This window comes from Myotis brandtii, unplaced genomic scaffold (genome assembly GCF_000412655.1).
Source record: "Myotis brandtii unplaced genomic scaffold, ASM41265v1 scaffold59, whole genome shotgun sequence".
Lineage (NCBI taxonomy): Eukaryota > Metazoa > Chordata > Mammalia > Chiroptera > Vespertilionidae > Myotis > Myotis brandtii.
In genome coordinates, this window is record NW_005370223.1 from 3043301 (window position 1) to 3057419 (window position 14119).

A 14119-nucleotide genomic window follows, 5' to 3' on the forward strand; every position below is an offset into this window, starting at 1 on the left:
GATCAGGCAGGCAGGCAGATGAGCAGTTAGGAACCAGTGGTCCCGGATTGTGAGAGGGATGTCCTAAACCGGCAGTTGGACATCCCCCAAGGGGTCCCGGATTGGTGAGGGGGTGCAGGCGGCTGAAGGGGACTCCCCCGCCCGCCCCCACCCCCCGTGCATGAATTTTGTGCACTAGGCCTCTAGTTACCTTAAGTCTGATAGTCTGATCATTCCAAGTAACAACCAATTAAATTAAAACAACCCCTCACAAATCTGGCTCAATTTATATAGTCTCTAAGGAACAATGAAACACTATCGCTGCTATTTTACTTATTCTCACAATGTAAGTACTCTGATTGTGTTGTGTTCATGTGTGGCCTTAATTTTTAACTTTCTGAATTTTTAAGACTAATTTTTAAATTTTCTTAAGTTTCTTAATCTCCCCCACCCCCTATGCATGTAATTCTGAGTGTTTCCTTTTAGACCTTAAGTCCCTGGAAAGCTGGAACTGCTGCTTCTTTTAAGGAAGTTTCCTGCTACAGTGCTTAGTTCTCTTCAGAAAGCAGTGTAGAAATTTAAAATTGTGTACATTAGGCATCTTAAGGTGTACTTACTCTAGGCAAAGCAGCGACCTGGTAAGCAGCTCTCGCGGGAAAATGGCTCTTGAAATCTAAATGTAACAGAACTGCGTTTTAGCTCTCAGATGCTGTATTGGTACCCAGCCCTGCAGAACCTGAGCTCTAGGAAGCACTTCACAGGCCTCTTGGTTCTTAGATACGTGCGACACCAGACAAAGGAGCTCATACGCGTGTTTGTTTGGTAAAATATTTTGCCATATGAGTCCTATGCGATATTCTAGTACTTTTTAAAATGTCTTAGTTTTCGGGGGGAAAAGTGAAAATACTCACTTTGATCTTATTTGATGTTTTTAAAGTTATAAAACAAGGATCTAAATGGGGAAGAGCTGCCCATCCCCCAGCGATTCTGGCAGGCACCGCGCCTGTAACTGCGGTTTACTCCAGCCATTTCTTCAGCTCAGAGTACGCAATGATGCTTTTCCCAAGTTACACCTTAGTCTCATCTCACCAGTTGGTAGGGACACCCATTTTCTCCACGAAGACAACAATGTTGATAGATAGATAACATTTACCAAGTGCGTACAACACACTGGCATCTGTTCTAATGTGTTTACATGTTGTATTGACTCTCTTAGGCATTCCAACAACCCTATTAGGTTTTATCCCTATTTTATATCTGGGGAAGCCAACGCACAGAAATGTTCAGTCACTAAACAGCGGATGATTCTGAGAGCCAAGAAAGAGACGGTGGCTAGACCGTATCATAGCGATAATAAATACAATCTATGTTCAAAAATCATTAGGAGGGCTTAAAAAGCCTGATAAGGGCGTAACAAAATTAAGCTTTAGGAAAATGGATTTATAGGGCTGTAGTATATTATTCTAGGGAATAGAATATAAATAAATGTCTTGGATTTTCTCATGGAGGCACACTATATGTGTCCAATCAGACTATCCGTTCTTTTAGGATAAGATCTATGACCATATTTTTTAGCATCTCCTCTCTTAATTCATAATGCACACTCATTGAAGCTAATACATTCATTTCTATTTAAAATGGAAAATGGCAATAAAGCCGAATTACTTACACTGTTTGTAGATATCATTGACAGTACTGAAGTCATTTATGTCAGCCAGCAAAACAGTTGTTTTGACCACTAGAAGATACATACATTGTCATTAGGGTTAGCTTTTTGGTCTAATCCAAAACATTACTTAAAAAACAGTGTCTAGTTCTATGACTGTCTTGATTAAAATGGGACTGAAATTAAAACTATTTTAATAAGCAACAAGGATATGGCATGACATATTACGGGATGTCATGTGTTCTCCAAAGAGAGCAAAGAAATACCCAACAGAAAAGGGAGTAATACCAAGTTGCTCACCATTACTGAAGTCGCAGCCTGCAGCTTTCAGGATTTCACCCATGTTTGTAAGAGCCTGTGAAGCAAGGCAAGGCCTAAGGCATGGATGTTACATTAAAGCTGTAATTCCATCCAATCAATCATCTTTTGCTAATACTTCCTTAAATAGCTTATGTTGCAGAAAAATGTCCCCTTTTTAGGAAATTATACTCTTTCTAGGCCACCTCTAAATAAATCTAAAATAAATCACACTAGATCCATACAACTAAATTAATATGAAAAGGTCAACACATAAAGAGTTACATGATGAAATAAAACCAAGATGCAGAATAGCATGCACAATAAGTCATAAGTGTGTGTGTGTGTGTGTGTGTGTGTGTGTGTGTGTGTACATTTATGCTGGGGTAGGCAATGACTGTCTGTGGAAGGACATACTAGTATAAAGAACAGTAATGAAGGAAACTGGGGAGAGGGGGGACTAAGGGTGGGATATATCTTTTCACTGCATATGCTTTTTATAGCTTTTGAATTTTTTGCCTTATCTATGTATTACCTATTTAGATTAATTATTTTTTAAAGAACAAAAAAAATCATCAAATATTATAATGTGACCAGTAAAGTAGAGAGGAAGAATGAATTGACAAAATAATAAGTTAAGGACAAAGGTGAAAAGTTGATGTTTTTCCAAAGGCCAGAGTGCCAAACATATATAATTTACTAATACTTATTGATTTTTTGAGAAAAAGGAAAAAGAACTCTTCAAAATCAAATATTACTTTAAAAGAAAACATGTTTTAATGCCTGTTAGCTCATACTTATGGTATCAAAGTGATAGAGCATAGGAACCCCAGAAATTATTTCTGTTTTAGCTTACTGAACTTCACACATTCTAGCACTGAGGAAGCGACTTTTTATTCACAAAAGGAGATCATGGCTCATCCCATTTCAGGCAGATCATTCAATTGGAGGAAGGCCAAGAAGAGATTCACTTATAAGAATTATTTAGCCCTGGCCGGTTTGGCTCAGTGGATAGAGCGTCGGCCTTCGGACTGAAGGGTCCCGGGTTTGATTCCGGTCGGGGGCATGTGCCTTGGTTGCGGGCACATCCCCGGTGGGGGATGTGCAGGAGGCAGCTGATCGATGTTTCTCTCTCATTGATGTTTCTGACTCTCTGTTGTGGGCTCGATCCCCAGTGGGAGGCATGCAGGAGGCAGCTGTCAATGATGATTCTCTTTCAGCATTGGTGTTTCTATTCTCTCTCCCTCTCCCTCTCCCTTCCTTTCTGAAATCGATAAAACTATATTTTTAAAAAATTAAAAAGGCAGACCAGTTTAGGAAGCTTTTTTAAAAAAATAATTATTTAACTGGATCTTTATGGATATTACAAATGACTCAGTGAATGCATTAAATTATAACTTAATTCCACTTATTGGATTAAACTGTATTCCCCAGTATTACTTAGAAAACATACTGCATGTAATCTTTGATATTTTTCTCTTACTAACAAATGCTGACTTTTGCTTCTGTGGTGGTGAGGTTGTTTATATGGGTCAGTGGCCCTGATAAAAAAAATTTCCCAATCCTTATGGAAGTGGCAAGGTGCTATCTGATTTCAATAATTCAGGGGCTCCCACCCCCCAGTTTTATTAAAATATAATTGACTTATAACATTGTACTAGTTGTAGGTGTATAACATGATAATTTGATAGAAGTATTATTGTGAAATGATTACCATAATAAGTTTAGTTAACAGCCAATAATTCAGATTTAAAGTCACTTTGGAAGGAATAATCTTTTTGTTTGTATATTTGTTTTACTGGTTGGTTGTTAAATGATTCATTAAATTTCCAACTTTTGCCCTGACTGGGTAGCTCAATACGATAAGGTTGCAAGTTCGATCCCCGGTCAGGGCACATACAAGAATCAACGAATAAATGCATAAACAAGTGGAACTGCAAACAGATGTTTCTCTCTCTCTCTCTCTCTCTCTCTCCCCCCCCCGTCTCCCTCTCCCTCTCTTTCTCCCCCCTTCTCTATCTAAAATCAATTTTAAAAAATTAATTTTCCCCCCCTAACTTTCTACTGACATGCAATTGTCTTAAATCAATCAGTAAGTAACTTAAAAAGCATTTATCTGGTAATTTATCTAAAACAAATTAACCAAGTGGGTTTTTAATACTCCTCAAAATTAAAAAGTAATAGGGAAGAAAACATCAAATGTGGAAAATGACCTACTTGTTTAGCTTCTTCTTTCACCCCTCCTGGCACAAGCTGTCCACTGGAAGGGTCCAGGCCCAGCTGTCCTGAGATGTAAAGGGTCCTGTCGACTAACACAGCTTGACTGCAGTGAACAGATAGATAAAATAGAAACAGAAAATGCAGGGCTGAAAGATTTCTTTGCTAGGACACAAGCACAAAATGTAAAATTAAAAAACTGATCATCAACTTTATTAAAATTGAAATCTTCTGCTTACTGAAAAATGTCATCAGGAAAACGAAAACACAAGTCACACGGAGAAAATATTTGTAAAACATATACCTTAAAAGGACTCGTCTCCAGAATATAAAAGAAAAACTCTTATAACAATAATACGAAGACAAATAACCCAATAAAAAATGGGCAAATGAAGTATAAGCAGTTTATGTTCAGTTTTCATTGTTGCTACATGTGGAGATATACCAGTTTTTCATGGATAAGAATTAAGGAAAATTTACCATGCCATCTGTATTTATGCAGAGTCTCGTTTAAATGGAAATATGTTTTAAAAATACAATGAAAAAGAAAAGAAAAAGAAAGTAGGACAAAACTTGTGTGTCCTCTGATTTTGCTCTAAAGACTGAGTGTGCAGGGATACAATGCTTTTTCTTGCCGGCAAGGTTCTTGCTAATAGAAGCCAGAGCCAACAAAGCTGGAGAAGCCTCTATGTCTGCCCAGCCAGGAAGTATCTGGACAGTGGGCACTGTTTTGCTAAGAAGGTGGCTTAATTTGAAAAAGGCTAGAACCTTCCCTAAATCTGTTTTCACCCCAACACAAAAGCCTTGTTTTACAAAATCTTGTAAGCACGATTAGTGATATGATAGGAGAGGCCTTGGTGAAGCTCTCTGAACTCTGGATGATTCGTGACCGGGAGCAGAACAATGAAGGCCTCTTTCCGGTGACATTCTTCTTCCTGTTGTCTCTCAAGTCAAGGCTTTAAAGGAATTGTTATGTGAAAATGATGCTGTTTTCTTTCAGCATGTAACCGAATGGAATTCTGATGCTTCTTAGTGAAGCTAGTTCTCTTTTTTGTCCTTTCAGGGCATGCTGATGCCATCAAGAATTGTTTTGCGAACCCATCTTAGAAACGGGAAAGACCATAGAGATCAAACAGTGAAACGTGGCTGGCTTGTCATGAAAACCGCTGGAGCGCCGGTAACACGGCTGGTTTTGCTGCTTTGGTGAAGGAAGGAGCTCCCTGGGTCGCTGTGAATCACTGCTTTTACATTAGCATCAAAGACTGGCCTAATGATCATGAAAGAAGTCTTTCCAGTGTCTTAAGAGCCACACTTTACTTGAATCACTGCCCTGTTAAGAGCTTCTCTAAAAAAAAGGGGGGGGGGGGGGGAGAATATAAAGTTGTTTTCTATTGCAGATAAATTCACTGATTCTCCAAAGAATAAGCCTCAGTGCTCTGTGGAATTCGGAGGCCACTCGCCGCTTGTAAAACTTGGTGAATCAGGGAGTCCAGAACGCTTGTAGCAGTCTACGGGACTGTTACGGCCACTGGGGTGTTAAAAACCATTCTGCTCACTGCTCCAGCTCTTTATTTAAGAGAAACAGTAGCACCTTTCTAACTGATGTTGATTTTTGTGGAATTAATTTTAATTTTCTTTTAATTCTAATATTCCTCCTAGTCTAAGCATCCTTTTTAAATTGGGAGAGTTTAATCTGTTTAAAATAATGTGTTCATTCATATACTTAGTTATTTCTGTTATCTTATTCTTAGCTTTTCCATGTCTTATTCTTTGATTCCCCCCTTTTCTGACTTCTGAAGTATTGATTGAGTTTTTCTTATTTCCTAAAATTCTGGTTTGGCAGTAACATATTTTTTCTAATTTAGTAATTACTCTTGCATTGTTACATACATATTTGACTTAAATTCTCACGTTTATCCAGCTTCCTCCGAGTAGCATGAGGACTTAGAACTCCAACTCAGCTCTCCTCTCCTGTTAGTTCTATGATTTTAGTTCTTCCGCGTTTCCACTTAACCTCTTCCCAAGCCCCAGCCCCCAACTTCGTATATTTTTAGTTTCTTTACAGTCAGGCGTATTTAGATTTACTTACATGATTCTTTTTTGCACATACTCCTTATTGAGGTATATTTTGTGTATGTGTGTGTGTGTGTGTCTTTTTTTTTTTCAGCAGGGGCTTGTTTAGTTTTTTTTTCACTTTGAAGCGTTCTCCATGGTCCTCTGCCTTGGTCATTGCTGACGTGGTGTTTGCTGTCAGTGATGTCTTGCCTTTCTAGGGAGTCTGTTCCCTCCCTGTTTGATGTTAAGGGTTTCTCTCTGCCTTTGATGTGTTCTGCATACAGTATAACACAAGGCCCCAGGACATGCAGCAACCTTTCTTACTGCTTTGCCGGGCTAGTGGTGTTTCCTAGTCCTCTTCCACCGCTTCTCACTGTAGCCCTTCCTAGGCTGTCGAGGGGTCTCTTCCCAGTACCTCAAACTTATACCCCCAGGACATCGTCTTCTATTTTTAAGTAGGAATTTAGGACCCCAGCTCCTAGGGCCTGTATCTAGGTCTCAAATCCCCATGGACTTCATATTTCAGCTCATTCTTTTGGCTCTGATTCAATTTCTCTGTTTGTTCCTGGCACCTGGGAATCTCCCCTTTTCAGATTCACCATTTAAAATGTGTTTAACAGGAGGAGAAAGGGCCTTGAAAACAAGAGTTCTTTTCTTTCTTTCTTTTTTAAGAGTTATTTTCTAGTGGAATCAAAGACTTCTGAGACAAGGAGATTTCCAGAGTGCTACTGTAAGTGTTAGTTGAAGTGTATAATATGCCCACAGCTCTAACTTCTTACTGATTGCTTGTCTGCTTAGTCCGCCCAGGGATTTCAAGGGCTCTTTCTCATATATGCATAGCCCACGTGGAGTGGCACTGAGCTCTCGTTACCTGTTGGAACTTGAGGAGTCTGTCGAAGCCTGTGATCATCTCAGGCATGTCCGGATTATATCGGACTAACTACTCTAGAAAGAGTACGCGATGCTTCTGTAAACTAATCTTTCTATAGAAAAACTCTGTCATGATCTAAGGCAGAGGTTCTCCCAGGGCGTTCCTGAATCCTCAGAAGCCACATTACCTGGGATCATACAGTGCACACTGTTCCCATGCCATTGGTTAGATACTTTCTTCATCATGATTCTTAAGTTAAAGTTTGAGAAAATGTTTGAACTCAGGGTGGTCCAGTGATGGATACTTTCAATAAATAGGTGAAGTATGAAAAAAAAAGTGGGCAAATGATTTGAACAGATAAAAGAAGACATATGAAGAGCTAGGGAGTTCTGCATATGAAAGATACCCAACGTATTAGCTATTTACAGAAATGTAAACCAGAACCACAATAAGACACCACCACACATAATAGGACATGATTGACAGTTAAGTATTGGTGAGGATGTGGGGCTCCTGGAACCCTCATACATTTTTGGTGGGAATGCAAACATTTCAGACACTTTGGAAAATAGTTTGGCAGTTGTTTAAAATTTTAACATACAACCCAGCAATTTCTTTCCCAGGCAAGAAAAATTAAAAGTCTAAAGACTTTACATGAATATTAAGAACATCATTATTCTTGACAGCAAAAATTAAAAAAAATTTTAAAACACCCACAGATAGATTCAACTAAAGGCTATATATTATTTGATTCTATTTATATGAAATTCTAGAAAAGATAAAGGAATAGCAGCAGAAATTAGACTATTGGCTGCCTGGGGCCATAGGAACAAGGGAATTTTTCTTTTGAGGGCAGGTGGGGGGGAAGAGGAGGGAAATGTTCTAAAACTTTTTTTTCTTTATACTTTTAAATATAAAATTTATAATTTTTTAAACAAGAGAACATTCACATGGTTCAAACATCCATAAAATATACAAAGAATCACAGTGTAAAGTCTCTCTTCTATCCTTATCCTCTATCTTTTCAGTTCCCAGCCCTACAGATAACCATTGCTCTTCTCTATACATTCTCCCAAAGTTTCCTCATGCACATATGAAGAAAAATGAATATAAATTTTCTCTCCCCATTTACACTACACCTGGTATGCTTTATTCACTCCACAGTATATCGTGATTTTCCCATACATATACAGGGTGTCCCCCAAAAATGTATACACACTTTAACAACTGATAGCTCAGTTCAGAAAATGAAATGTATTTTAATAAACACTGCCTTTATAATTATTCAAAGTGTGTGTATACATTTTGGGGGGACAACTCTATGTGTAGTCTGCTTCCTCATTCTTTTGACAGTGGCACATTTCATTGTCTGGATCTACTTTAACTATTTACATTGATTCCAATATTTTGCTACTGTAAACACTACGTTGAAAACCATCTCACACACACACACACACACACACACACACACACACACACACACACACGTTTTTCCTGAGCAAAACTAAGCCTTTCTGTCTTCTGAGCCCCAGAGGTCCTCTGGTGGAGCCTTTCTTATACCAGGCACAGGGGGATAGTTAGTTCTGTTCTTATCCTAACTCCTGGGTGTGCCTGACTGTAAACTCTTTGAAGGCAGGGGCAGTGCCTTCTTATGTCTCTGGCTGTGCAGGGCCTAGGTGATTCCTTACACATAGCGGGAACATGGTAACTTCTTGATGTTTTGCTCTCTAACTACTTGGCAGCTTCAACAACTTGGACTTTCACTAAAGTATCTTTTTTGGAGGACCTACTGGCTTTTAGTGTGGGTTGTGGAGAACTGAAGAGGTTAACTTTAAACTTGGTAACAGGATTTAGAAAGTCTGGGAATTCTTCTCCACCATCTGGCTTCACCCTAGCCCACACATAGGTAACTACTGAGTTTGTTAATGTGTCAGCTTTTCTCGGGTTGAACAGTACTGTCAGCTAGCACTGTCTCTATTAACTGTTCTGTGCAGAATGAGGCTACCCTCGGCCCTTTGAAAAGTACCTTTAACCCTCCCCATATCTGAAATGTAGTTTAAGCCCATACGCATTATCATTAAAATATTTTTTCCACCATAAAAAGGAACTCATTCTCAGAAAATTTAAAATAAGCCCTGGACTTCTGAGATGATCTCAGAAGTCATGTGAGTTATCTCTTATGAGTTAGTAGAGGTTGTTCACAAACATAACTGGATAGCTGACGCGTCCTGGGCATAAGAATCCTACCTGTAAACAAGTCATTAGGCTCTAGAAAATGTAAAAGCATGTTGTTCTACAACCAAGTCAAAGGGTAATAAAACTCTTCAAAAACATCCTAGTAATAATTCTCACATCATAATCTGTGCCACCTGAACCATCACTTCAACATTACGACTATTTGGATGGTGTGCTAGCAAAAGGGAAAGCAATGCAATAGCAACGTGGTGTGGCAATCTCTCAAGGTTCTGACCTGAAGTATCCCTGAAATGTGCTGACTGATTAGCTAATTAGTGACAACACCCCATCCATCCCAATGCCAGGGACTGAAAGTTCAACACATCTGAATTCCTCCTGGAGAGGGCCCAGAATTTTCAAAAAGTGCACTCCATGCACCAAAACTCTTGTTTCCAAATGGTTAGAAAACGTGTCCAATTCACTTTATCAGGATATAAATCGTTAGTTGAAATGTTTTTTTTTTCTCTCCATAAAATATTGAAAATTCATACCATATCAAGTGGCTTTGTATCATCTTTGGATACAGAAAAGCACAAGAGGCACAATGTCCTGAAAAGTCCCCACACAATGGAGCTCTGGTTGATGGCTTTTCCCTTGTCCTACTTGCATATTCACATAAAGATTCCCTTCTTTTTTGCTTGCAGCTTTACAGATAGTTGACCCCCGCCTTTGAGTCAACCAGGGATATTACTCTCATGCTTTCTTTCTTGAACAAAGTACATACTGGAAGAAGGTGTATGCTCCAGGCTTTATGATCCCCACCCCTCTTGTTAAAAAAAAATGTTTTTATTGATTTCAGAGAGAGGGAGAGGGAGAGAGGGATAGAAACATCAATGATGAGAGAGAATTATTGATCGACTGCCTTTTGCATGCTCCCTACTGGGGATCGAGGAGGAAGTCTGGGCATGTGCCTGGACTGGAAATTGAACCGTGACCTCCTGGCTCATGGGTTGACATTCAACCACTGAGTCACATCAGCCGGGCTATAACCCCTTTGTTTTTGTTAAGGGTCACGGAAGTAAAACCATTGGGTGATTGAGGGAGAAGGATCAGGGCAGAAGGAAAAAGATGACTGATTTTTACTTTTATTGTAATACTCCCTTAACTATTCTTAATGTCTTCTCAAATTACTATAATTCTCTTCTTAAAAGAGATCTGATCTGTGTCAAAAGAAAAGATATTTGTGATGTGCTAAACAAACCTGTGGAGGTGAATTAGCAGCATGACTAACTTAGCCATTGTTGCCAGTCACCTCCAGACAAGTATAAAACAAAAAAAAAAGAGGGAGAGAGATCTGATCATGTTCCTTCCTCTTTGAAAACATGTGATGGCTCCTCACTGCATACCAAATAAAGTTTATACTCTTTAGTTTATCGTTGGAAACCATCAAAATCCAGACTTGGCTAAAAGCTAATTTTTAGCAAGAAGCAAAACAAAAATTCAAAGTCTAACTCCTAACCAGTGTTTCCCAAAGTTCAAGTGTAAGTCATACATAAACACTGAGTCACAGCAAGGAAATGATTCCTTTTCAATTCTCCTTCTTCATCTGAAAAATGAGGCTGTGAAGTACCTGTGCACATAAAGCACTTAGAACAGTGCCTAGTGCTGAGTAAGCATCAGTGTTAGCAATTAGGACGTCAGTCCTCTGATTACATGGAGAAACAACATCCCTTTCAGAAATCAAGCTAAAGAAACCTATCACCTTTATCAAAGAGAGAGCAGGCCTTGGGTTCTGAGCCCACTGCAGATTCTCTTTCTTCATCTGAAAAATGAGGCTGTGAAGTAAGTACCTGTGCACATAAAGCACTTAGAACAGTGCCTAGTGCTGAGTAAGCATCAGGAAGTGTTAGCAATTAGGACGTTAGTCCTCTGATTACATGGAGAAATAACATCCCTTTCAGAAATCAAGCTAAAGAAACCTATCGCCTTTACCAAAGAGAGAGCAGGCCTTGGGTTCTGAGCCCACTGCAGGATCTAGCTGGAATTTAATAACATTGTTGGTTTACTCGAGTTTATTTTTTACAGTTACCCTCTATTGGGTCGTTTTCTACTTAGAGTACGGTTGTGAAGTTTCCTTTGTAAATTAAGTAAGCCATCTCAATGAAAAGTGTTAAGTCAATTATAATATAGGTGTTACACAGATTTGGCAAATGAATAAAAAAAGAGTAAAAATGGTACTTGGATCACTGAAACTTCCTCCGCAAACCTTTACGCCATATATTCTCCTACCTCTGTGCCTCAAGTCATTTCCTTTATCTGGAATGGCTTCCCCCCATGACTTCCTGTTGACGTCTTTAACAGAGTACACGTGACCCTTGAACAATGTGAGGATAGCGGCACCCTCCCCCACAACAGTGGAAAAATCACGTATAACTTCTGACTTCCCAAAACCTTAACTACTAATACCGGTAGCCTACTATTGACCGAAAGAGGCCTTACAGATGATTGACACATATTTTGTATATGTACTATAAACCGTATTCTTACAATAAAGTAAGCTAGAGAAAAGAAAATGTTATTAGGAAAATACATTTACAGTATTGAAAAAAAAAGCTGTGCATAAGTGGACTCCCACCGGTCAACCCATGTTGTTCAGGGGTCAACTATAATTTAAAAATCAAACTTTACAACAGTATTGTAATGGCAAACCCAACCTTCAAAACCCAACTCAAAGACTACCTCCCATGAGGAGTCTTCCTAAATCTTTTTCTTCCTAAAGGTTGGCTTCAATTTTTTTTTCTTTTCCTCTTTTGCCCCCTGCCCCACTCCCCATCTTCTGTACCCCTCACTGCCTTTGCATTTTATTTCTAACCCTACAAGAACAGTTATTGCTCTGCCACACAGAAGTGCTATTTTTCATGACTGTGGAATAGAAAAGGGAGCTAGGACTGTTCAAAACAAGCTGTCACTTTCATTCACAGACTGATCTTGGACAAGTTCACTTCAAGCTTCAGTTTTCTTTTTGGAGAATGGGGATGGGACTCAGAGAAGAAGGTGGTTGTAATGGTGCCTGCCACACAACATACTCAATTAAAATGTTTCTTTTTTGATTCTTACACATTTTTGTATCCCTTGAAGTGCTTGGCAGATGGTGGGTACTCAATGCATGTCTGTCAACGTTGTTCCTGCTGCAGAAGTTTACAAGCTGTAATTAGTTCTTTTAACAGTGAACCGACACTATGGACTAATTTAAAAAGGAGAAATGGTTACAGAATATAGTTTAGTGAAGAATTAAAAATAACAAAAATTATATTAGGAAAGTAAAAGTCTACAAGAATGCATATAAGATCCGGTAGTTTAAAGGTTAGACATTTTAAGAAAATAAAGTCTCTTATAAAAGGAATGACTTTTCTATTTAGCAGCGCTTCTGACAAGTGGAAATAAACATGCACAGGACAGACTTTCTAACCAGTATGTGTATTTACCTAGAACACGTGGGCAATCTTAGAAACGATCTTAGTCATGATTTGCATTTGACTTTACTAGTGGGAAGTAAGTATGAGCAAATGAATTCAAAACATCGCAAAGCATTTGTATAGGTGCTCTAAAAACTAGTATCTTAGGTAGATGTGCAGGGATCTGCTAAGCATCTGTACATAGGATTTACTCCTTCGAGTTAAGAGAGGGTTAGCCAAACATTATGCTAAATCAGCGATTTTCAACCAGTGTGCGCAATAATTTTCAGAACACCCGATACTGGACTATTTAGTCAGGGACACTGACCTCTTTTCCCTTAGACTGTCAAATAACAGAAAGGACAACAGCCAACACAACAATATCTGTCCAGAGTTAATGAATCAAAACGATACCTAATTTTTTTTTTTTTGGCCAGATTGGCAAAAGTATATTTTTTGGTGTGCCACAGAATTTTAGTAATTAGTTTATGTGCGCCATGAAATGAAAAAGGTTGAAAATGCCGGTGCTAAGTGAAAGATGTTACCAAGGACTCCATATTGTAGGATTCCATTTACTAAAGGAAATGTCCTGAACAGGCAAATCTAGAGAGACCCACAGCGGATTAGCGGTTGCCAGGGGCTGAGGGAAGAGGTGAATGGGAGTGACTGCTAGTGGGTACAGGGTATCTTTTCTAGGTGATAAAATGTTCTGAGATCACACAGTGGCGATGGCTACACTTTTTTGTGAGTACAGTAAAAATCACTGAATTGTACAAAGGGATGGATTTTGGGTGTATGTGAATTTAAGCTCCCCAAAGCTGTTAAAAAGAAAGAAAAAAGTTCGAAAACAGATCACTTCCAACCGGAGTCACTTTCTGGCTGGCTGGCTGCTAGCGAGGCACCCCACGTCTGGACGAAGTTCCGGGGAGCGCAGGTCCCCCTCCCATTGTGCTCCTAACTCACTGTGGGTCTCCGGGTGCGTTGCCCCCTTTCCCTGGTTAGGTTTCCTCGCGTGTTGGATGAGGTTGCGGATGAACCCCGAGGTCCTCCCCAGCTCTGATCCCGGGGGGCTCAGTCCCGTACCCCCGATCCCGCACGCCTGGGGTCCGGCCCGCTCCACACGTTGAGTTACCTGTAGGGACCAATGGCCGCTGGGGCTTTCGTGGTGCTGATCACCTTTCTGATTAAGGACGACATGGCTAACCCTTTTCTCTTCAGGCCCCTCGGAGAGAACAATAAGGTGCACTCGCCCGTTCGCGTCTCACCGCACCGTACGAACCAGCCCCAGGCAATGCCTGCAGAAACGCTCCGCCCCGGCGGGTTCGCACGGCATTCTGGGAGTTGTAGTCTCTGCGCGGCCTCGGGCCACGTGGAGGCAGCCGCCGCACGGCGCATGCGCCCTCC

At 39.9% G+C, this 14119-nt stretch overlaps 2 protein-coding genes across 3 annotated transcripts in view; one reads left to right on the top strand and one right to left on the bottom strand.

Moving 5' to 3' along the window:
• The window catches only part of ERICH5 (glutamate-rich 5), a 28743-nt gene extending 23229 nt beyond the window's left edge, over positions 1 to 5514 (top strand). For both annotated transcript variants that reach the window (XM_005879259.2, XM_005879258.2), the window contains exon 4: positions 5223 to 5514. The gene's annotated coding sequence lies outside the window, so the exon portion shown is untranslated. The remainder of the gene's footprint in view (positions 1 to 5222) is intronic.
• The window catches only part of HRSP12 (heat-responsive protein 12), a 15295-nt gene extending 1251 nt beyond the window's left edge, over positions 1 to 14044 (bottom strand). The window contains exons 1-5 of the mRNA XM_005879256.2: positions 13848 to 14044; positions 4160 to 4265; positions 1946 to 2000; positions 1649 to 1717; positions 597 to 652 (exon numbers count right to left, since the gene is read on the bottom strand). Of these exons, the coding sequence (XP_005879318.2) occupies positions 597 to 652; positions 1649 to 1717; positions 1946 to 2000; positions 4160 to 4265; positions 13848 to 13912 (351 nt within the window). The 5' untranslated portion in view covers positions 13913 to 14044. The remainder of the gene's footprint in view (positions 1 to 596; positions 653 to 1648; positions 1718 to 1945; positions 2001 to 4159; positions 4266 to 13847) is intronic.
• Between the last annotated feature and the right edge of the window lie 75 nt (positions 14045 to 14119).